Source organism: Mugil cephalus, chromosome 21 (assembly GCF_022458985.1).
Source record: "Mugil cephalus isolate CIBA_MC_2020 chromosome 21, CIBA_Mcephalus_1.1, whole genome shotgun sequence".
Classification (NCBI taxonomy): domain Eukaryota; kingdom Metazoa; phylum Chordata; class Actinopteri; order Mugiliformes; family Mugilidae; genus Mugil; species Mugil cephalus.
This window is the reverse complement of record NC_061790.1, coordinates 2689906-2698693: the sequence shown is the minus strand read 5'-3', so window position 1 is coordinate 2698693 and position 8788 is coordinate 2689906. Positions and strand designations below refer to the sequence as shown.

The 8788-nt window shown below is 43.0% G+C and overlaps 2 protein-coding genes across 2 annotated transcripts; one reads left to right on the top strand and one right to left on the bottom strand.

Moving 5' to 3' along the window:
• The first annotated feature begins 109 nt into the window (after nt 1-109).
• LOC124998931 (spermatogenesis-associated protein 45-like) lies at nt 110-1504 on the top strand. The gene is made up of 2 exons (XM_047573573.1): nt 110-356; nt 1294-1504. The coding sequence occupies exons 1-2, from the start codon at nt 110-112 to the stop codon at nt 1311-1313; spliced, it is 267 nt and encodes an 88-aa protein (XP_047429529.1). The 3' UTR covers nt 1314-1504.
• On the bottom strand, nt 1344-8772 carry tatdn3 (TatD DNase domain containing 3). Its single transcript, XM_047573568.1, has 10 exons — nt 7335-8772; nt 6203-6235; nt 5956-6029; nt 5183-5279; nt 4432-4494; nt 2570-2679; nt 2421-2476; nt 2064-2176; nt 1804-1884; nt 1344-1685 (listed from the first exon to the last, which is right to left on the bottom strand). The coding sequence occupies exons 1-10, from the start codon at nt 8553-8555 to the stop codon at nt 1533-1535; spliced, it is 2001 nt and encodes a 666-aa protein (XP_047429524.1). The 5' UTR covers nt 8556-8772; the 3' UTR covers nt 1344-1532.
• Nucleotides 8773-8788: the final 16 nt, after the last annotated feature.

Genomic DNA, 8788 nt, shown 5'->3' with positions numbered 1-8788 from the left:
GTCCCCGTTGCCATAGGAACGCCATAGCGACCGTCAAACTCACTTGAGGCACTTTCTGAGAATAAAAAATAAAAACACATTTGATAAATCAATAAAAAGAAATAAATGAATGAAAATGTCCGGCCCTGAAGAGCGCGCTCTGCTGGAGCTGAACCTGTGGAGGGAGTCCTGGTGTCAGGTGGAGTCGAGCCCCCGCCAGTCCTGGGAGAGGACCGAGAGGAGGCACTACCGGACTCACCTGAGGACCGGGCCGGTCCTCCTGCGCGCTCTGACCGAAGGAGCGCACCGAGGGGCGGCCTGCACCAGGCCACCACCCCCGGTGAAGCTTCCGGAGAGGAGGCACTTTGAAGAGAGCTGTAAGTAGACTTACAGCTTTAAATGTTATAATACCACCATGAATATTTAGTTATTATTTAATTCTATGTATTGCTTTCAATTTATTGTTAATTTATCAGAATACTCTCAAATGTTTTTGCACATTTTGAAATACTTTCATTATTTAATGCATTATTAATTATTTTGTTATGGTGAATTTAGCTTATTTTATTACATTTCTTCCATTAACTAAGAAACCTTCAAGGGAATTTCTGTGTCCCAGCTCTGTCTGTATCCTGAAAGTCACCAGGATGCAACCGACTGTTAATTCCCTCATTTTACATATTTCAGACATGCAAATGCACATTGAATAAAATAGAAAAATACTTTATTTGCCTTTATTCACATTGAACAGTCGCCACATGTCACAGCGTCAACTAGTGTGTGGATGGCATTGTTACAGAGCGAGCCAGACAAGTAGAAATAGCCTGAACCTGACGTAGGCTACATGTGGCGGTTACAGGGCTTCCTTAACCTCCTGAGACCCGGCGTCCTCATACGGGGGCATTAATATTATTTATTTATGCTTATTAATGTTTCTAGTTTGATATGATGTGCAAATTTAACAAATTGGCACTTTTTTTTGTTTGAAGACATTGGGACTTCATTGTTTGCAATTCAGTTTTATATTTTGTCACACATTGGTGATAGAATATGAATAATGAAACAATCCGGTCCACATTGAGAACACGTTTTTGTTAAAAAGCTTAACTGTTCAAATGATGCTTCAATTTTTTTGTCTTCAAGGTCTCTGAGCATTGCCAATACCTTGGACATAAAATAAAACGCGGGTCTCAGGAGGTTAAAAAACACGCCCTTAAATTCCCAAACTATGCTCCAATTATTCGTCTCAAGTCTTGCAGTTTGATGAATTGTCTTCAAATCTTTCTGCAACCTTCTTCCTTTCTTCTCTTCCAGATAGATCTCACCTGGTGTAGACGTCACAAGCTCATTCTACAGAGACGCACTACGGCTTTCAGTATTTTACTTTATTTCCAGACACAGCGTTGTTGTGCGACAGTTAGACAAGAATACAAGCACAAAACTGTGTGCTAATATGCTAACACTGGCAATGTGCTAAGAGTATTTAACATGCTGAGAACATGCTAATAAAATGAACAAATTCTAACTAAGTTTCCTTCAGCGCTACCCTCTGGTCAAACCTTCAGTGCGCTAGTGCTAGCGTTAGCCTTGGGGAAGAGCCTGTAAGCGTTTTGTGCGGTGACGAGCTCAACGGTTTGTGGTGACACACCTTTGACGCCTGCAATGTAGCGGCAGGACAGGACGATGTTAGCGGGTTCGTTCCTGGTCTGAGAGACGGGAAGAGATCAGAGCGTCATGAAGAGGAGGAGGAGGAGGAAAAGGAGGAGGAGGAGGAGGAGGAGGAGGAGGAGGAGGCTCTGAATGAATATGAACCTAATAACTCACATGTTTCTCAGGACCCAGAGCTGGAGAGTCGGTTTCAAGACAGATGTGTTCCAGGGGAATCTGCTTGATTAGCTTCTCTCTCTGTGTGACAGAACAACCTCCTCAGTTTAATGGCATCACGATACAAGCGACCATTGAACTGTCGCATGCAAACTAAATGAAACAGGACGACTGAACCAGGCTTTGTTTGCAAATAAGAACAAATCTGACACATGATGCAAGATATTTAGACCTGGTATTTCACACTATATTACACAGACCTGTTGGCTCCTGCTGACGGCCGGGGGGAAGGAGAAGAGGTACCCGGCCTGGACGCCTTCCAGAGCCACAGACGGCTTCCCTGCAAAGTTATGAAGGAGAGCTCCACTGATACCTGAGGGAAATAAAATATAATAAAATAAAATAAAATAAAATAAATTAAAAAGTAAAAAATACATAAAATAAAATAAAAAATAAAATGAATAAAATAAAAATAAAAATAAATAAAATAAAATAAAATAACGAGTCTCATTCACCTCGTCTTAGAGAGACCTAATAATAATATAGAGGAGGGGGCTCAGCACGCGGCCTTGACTAAGAAATGTTTGGTAACGATGCGACAGAGTAAAACAACCCACCTTGTTCCCTCATGGTCTCTATGGTAACCTTAGCAGCTGATCGTGAGTGCACGTTCCTGGGCAGAAAACGGGGAAAAAGAACACACAACTAATAAATCCAAGCTTTTTAAACTCGACCTGCATCATCATCATCTTCATCGAGGCCTCACACGGGCAGGTCCAGCTCCTTGGCGACGCCCAGCTGCCTAACGAAGACGCTCATCTGGTCGTCCCTGTCCTGCTGAGTGGGGGCGAACCACGGCGTGAAGTCCAAACCGATCTGGAGGCAACAAGACGAAAACAGTTGCCATCATCGCGGCTAAAGGAGGAAAGTTCAAACTACGGAGCAGAGCATAGTTAAGGAACAAAAAAAAACAATAATCCTATAATCCCGCCTGAATGACTGCAAATCATGAGGAGGTTTTTGAATTCTAGATCCAGAAATATGGAGCAAAGAGTGTGTTTATCGTCCACCACCACCGGCCCTGCTGCAGATCTGAGTCAAATAACTGTAAACCTACGTCTGAATTTCAATACATTCTTGATTTAAATGTCACGTTTAAACATTTTAACTCTCAGCTTCGGGTCAGAGTCATACGCAAGAGTATTAGTGCCACCATTAGAAAAAAAAAATAGAGGAGGTAAATTTTTTCAAATTTCAAGAAAAAAGTCAAAATTTTGAGAAAAAATTGAAATACATTAGATGATCACTACTTCTGGTCTCGGGCTAAAATAAAGAGATTGAATTAACTGTTCATGTTCACCTGTGAATATCCTGTCAGCGTTTGTTTCCTCTGCACCCAACACTTTTCAAAATTTGTGATTTCAAGTCAGAGAAACTTCCATAAATGGACTCATTTGAGAATTGACAACCTAAAGGCTCGACTCTACAGAAGAGTAGCAGGGAGAGAAAAAAGAATTAGAGGAGGTAGATTTATTTTCCATCATGCAAGGTAGAATATTTGAGAAAAATTACTTTTTTCTCAAAGTTTCAATTTTTTTCTTGAAATTTCAACTTTTTTTACTCAAAATTTCAACTTTTTGCTCAAAATTTCGACTTTTTTCTCAAACTTGTATTTTGACTTTTTTCTTGAAATGGCCCTACTACTCTTCCATAGAGTCAAGCCTTTAGATTGTCAACTCTCAAATGAGTCCATTTATGGAAGTGTGCTTGAAATTACAAATTTCGAGTGCAGATAAAAGTGTCGGATGCAGAGGAAACAAACGCCGACAGAACATTGAGAGGTGACCATGAACAGGGACTGTTCATTCAATCCCTTTAATTAGCCAGAGACCAGAAGAAGTGATCATCTATCTGCGTGAGAAACACTGGAACTGACCGTGTTCTTCAACTTTTCCTTACAAGGGAGATTAGGAGGTCGGTCGGTCTGAGGCTTTAACGAGCTTAATCTCCTTTACTCCAACAGAAGTCGCTTTAAAGATAAGATTTATTAAACGAGGAGGCGGTTCAGTCGTAGAAAATCTGACAAATAAGCTTCTTTTTCTGACCTTTGAAATGTGTTTCCACCCGTTTAGAGTAGAAACACAGGAATGTCACTGATGGTTCATAACAGTGTGGCGTAATAATGCTGATATGGAGTTACACCAATCAGGCATAACACTCACTGGAGAATGGACATGGGCCTTCTGAGGGTGTTAAATTCTTAGTGGGGGGGTCTTTGAGGGGAGGGGCCTCTGTGGATCATCCCACAGATACATGATCAGTTTGGGATCTAGTGCATTTGGAGACCAGGTCAACACCTTGTGATGTTCTTCATGTTTTTTTGAGTTGTTCCTAAAGTGTTTTTGTGTGCGCTACCATGAAGAGGTGTCATTTCTATAGGGTGGGGGTGTCTGGTCTGGTCTAGGTGGCTGCTACATGTCTAAGTAACATCCACACTAATAAATACCAGGACCAAAAGTTTCCCAGCAGAACACTGATGGTTCAAATGTCATTTACTTCTCCTGTCAGTGGTCATAATATTGTGGCTGATCGGTGTAATGCAGGTAAAAATAAATAAACTCTAGTCACCTCTCCTATAGCGACGAGCCGTTCTCTGTGGGTGTAGAACTGAGGCAGAGCAGCGTCCAGGTCCTGCAGAAAGTCAAAGGTAGAAAATATCTCAATAACATCTAAAAATAGAATTATAGCACAACAGAGACTCAGATAAAATAATAGCTTCAGGCTGATGTGTGTCTTTAAGAGACTGGATCTGGACTCACTGAGAATCCACTGACTGCATTAACGTCAGATCTGATCTGGGTTCAGTTTGCATGAGCACATATTCAGCCTAAGTACTCATCCACTCACCACTCATTTACAAAAATAAAACATTAAACCATTAGAAAAGTTGAGGAAAATGTCTAGTACACATTAACATGAATCCAACACATTTTAGTAAAGGGATAAATGGAGGCAGAAGACGTTATTTTTCAGTCAACATCGACACTAGACCTGTCAATCTAAGCCTCCTGTACACAATAGGCCCCGCCCCTAAAGGTAAAATCCTGAAGCCATGCTGCAATATTAGCAGAAGAGAAACTAACAGCTCGCTTCCATCAGCCCATAGTTTGCTCTAGGCCGAGTTTAATACAGAACACATATATGGGCTCCATACTTCATCTCTGGATCAGTTTGGGGTCCTTGGTCCCTGGTCTATAATAATAATAATAATAAACCTTTAAAACACACCTTCACCCCCTGGTTTCCTCACAGATCCTCACCACATCTTCTCAGAAACCGCTCAAGTAAAAATAATCAAAAGCCGTGTTGTTGTACGTACCTGAGGCTTCACGCTGTGTAGCTCGGCCCCCCCGCCGGCCCCCCCGCCGGCCTGTAGGGGATGGACGCCGAAACACGGAGCCACCAGATCCGGATAACTGTCAGAAAGGAATCCAAGCCAACGGCATCAATAACAAATACGATGACGTCCAGCTGGGGCCAGATGTGCAGAGCGAATGTATGCATTTGTTTTTCTTTACACTGCGGGCGCATGATTGAGTGCAAATGGGCCTTTACACACATTATGTTTGAATCTGTGCATGAGCCTGATGTTTCTTTCTTTCTTTTAAGAGCACCCTTTGCTTCATGAATTAGCTTTTTTTTTTATCACTTCTAGCCTTTTATGGATTTACTGCAATCTCAATAAAAAAAGGACACTATATAATGTGAGTTTATGGGACAGGGTCTATACAGTGAGTGATTACATAACAGTTCAGACCACAGACAGTATGAAGATGCTGTGATTGCTATTTAAAAGTGAAGCCAAAGCTAGTAGAGCTCCCCCTGGTGGCTGGAGGCTGCAGTATAGATCATATAAACTCGGCCTCCTCCATGTTAGTGGGGTGTATTCTCTCATTTTAGGTAGTTCATATAATGTTGACGAACATTCACGAGTCAATTTATCGCATAGGTTTCATTTTAGTTTGTTATTCGTCACTATAGAAACAGGACATGACATAACAGTGACTACTTGTTTGACCAATGCAAGGAAGGAGGGAAGTATTGTTTTATATATATATATATATATATAGTCTGTGTTCCAGATGTACAAACCTTTCCTGCAGCTGGAGGACTCGGCCAAACTCTCCAACCTCCTCCGTGACCGCAACCAGCGTCTTTACGCCGGACTAGACAAACACAAACACAAACACAAACACACATGTATGACACATTTCAGTCAGGCTCTGTTCCTAATTTATAACTACACAGATTTCAGTCATATTATTCAGCTTTCTGAAGCAGTATTTGTCCCTTTCAGAGATCTCATATAAAAATGGTGAAAAAATAAAAAGTTGGCTACCTCTCTGGTTCTCTGGATCACATCCTCCAAATCCTAGAAAGGATAAAGTGTTGATTTGTTTAATAATCAGACTGTCAACAATAACAAGCAAGATTCAAGAACTGTATGTGTCAAACAAACGGTCACAATAGGAATTATTGGGTGTAAAGCTCAAGACTCAAACACAAGGAGCAATAAAAACTGCAAAAAATAAGTATTTATACGATACACGAGTGTATTATACTGTAGCAACTGGGGTTACAACGCTCCTTTAAGAGTTCTACCCAGAATGCACTCTGTTTAGGAAGTGTTGTTGCCGGAAGTGTTCGGTGTATTCAGTTCGTAGATGCTAATGTTTGTCTTGTTTAGCGGCTAGAATGCACGTTAATTTGCTCAGTAATATGTAGAAAAGTCTTATTCATGAGCTACAATAAATATTTAAGAAGAGTTAATGTATTTTAAAATAGTCCACGTCCATTAAATGCTGTTTACGGTCCTACCTCTTCAAACTCACGGGCTGATATATGACAGTGCGAGTCAACAAAGCCATTCTCCATTGAAAAAAATAATAATGATTAGGAGCTCGTTTTTAAAATAGCGCGGTAAAAATGCAACATTTCGTATCAGTTTTGGTCACGATGTTATTGTTCACACAGAAACGAATCGGCTCAGGGAGTCTGCGGCGCTTCCTGATGACGTCTCTATACGTCCTATGACGTTCGGCCACGTTCGGTTTCACTCGGCTCGTGGAGTATTTGACGCTTGAGCTACAAGCTTTTTCACTGATGAGGCAGCTGCTCGTCAAACATTCATCTCCAAAGCAGCAGCGGTGGATTTGGTTTATTTCAGAGGCACTTTACAACTTTAATGAATAGAAGCCGTCCCTTTTTTTGTTTGTTTGTTTTGTTATTGTCCACATATTCACCTGAGGTTGAAGGAATGTGGCACATTTGCAAACGTATTTGTTGCACCTTATTTTTAAATAAAGAAGTCTGGAAGTGGTTGCAGCTTTTTGGTTTTATTTTCGGGACAACTCACACCACTGAAGATGACATGAGACAAATAATAATAAAAAAAAGTTAAATGACTAAAAAAATAAATTAAAAAATGGTTTCTTTCAGGCATTCAGATATTTTGTGAGCACCCTCCTCACTCTGTTCCCCTCGTCCTCATCAGAGTCAGCGGCGTCTCTGTTGCACTGTGTTGGAGGCTGCGAGTCCTTCTCGTCTTGTATCATCTCGGCCACAGAGAGCTCATCCACAGCCTCCTCGTTGGCCTCACAGATGTTATGGAGCACGAAGCAGGAGTAAATGACGTAGGGCAGCTCATCTAAGTTGATGTCCATCTGCCTCTTAACCGCGGCAAATCTGGCCTTGAGGCGCCCAAACACACACTCGATGACCTCGTGCGCCTTCCACAGACATAGTCCGAAGTATTCCTCCTCAGGCGTGGAGCCACAGTCTGGATATTCCTTCATCAGGTACGGCAGCAGCGGGTAGGCAGGGTCCCCGAGGAGAAACATCGCTATGGCGTCCTCGCCATCCGTTATCTGCTTCTCCAGAGGAGGGATCTTGCCGGCCTTCAGGTTCGAGTTAAGTCTCGAGTTGGCAAAGACCTGCGCGTCGTGCACGCTCCCAGGCCACTTTATCACAACGTCCATGAATCTGTGCTTGTAGTCGCACACGGCCTGAACATTCAGGGAGAACACGCGCTTCTTGTTTAGGTAGTAGATGGAGTTCTTGGACGGCTGCTTGATCTCGATGTGGGTGCAGTCCACTGCTCCGAAACACTGTGGCAGGCCGTGAGCGCGATGGAAACCCGCAACCAGATCCTCGGCCTCCGGCTCCGTAAAAGGCAGCTTCATGTATTTTGGACCCAGGTGAGTAGTGATGGCTCTGCACGTCTGCCGGACAACGATGGACACAGCCTGGCGGGACACACCGAAGGCGTTCGCAGTCCTCCTCAGTCTTCCCTTGTCGCTCAGGTAATAGAGCGTCAGAGCAACCTTCTTCAGCAGGTCAATTGGCGCCCTCATGTTCGTAGTTTGGCCTTGGATGTATGGCCTCAGCTCGTTGCTAAGGGCAACGACCGAAGCTTTGGACATCCGGAAGTTCTTCCTCCATTCATTCTCCACGGCGACGCCATTGATGAAGTTGTCCCACCAGCTGGTCATTCTGCCCGGTCTCACCCAAAACGTTCTCCTTGTCGCTCTCCTGGTTTTCCTCCGCGGTGGGTCTAAGAGCATGTGACGTAAAGTGGTCTCCATGTCCACTTGTTGCTGACGGTGGTGGGCGAGGAGAAGAAGATTTTGCTGTAAAAGTGATATCAAGCTTAGTAGACACTGCAGCACGACCGCGACACTGGAGTCCGCCATACTTGTTGTTGTTTTTGTTGTGATAGTGGGGTTAAATGCCGGGGCACGTTTGCGGATTTATGCGCTCTGGTGGCTGATTTAAAAGAAAAACATGTTCTGTAGTCTTGAAACGCCGATTCCATGTGAACAAAACAGCCATTCGACACAAAACTTTGGCGTATACTCCTAAACCCGTCTCCGTGTGGACGAATCGTAGCAAACAGGCAACCGGAACTGAACCTCGCTAGAAATAT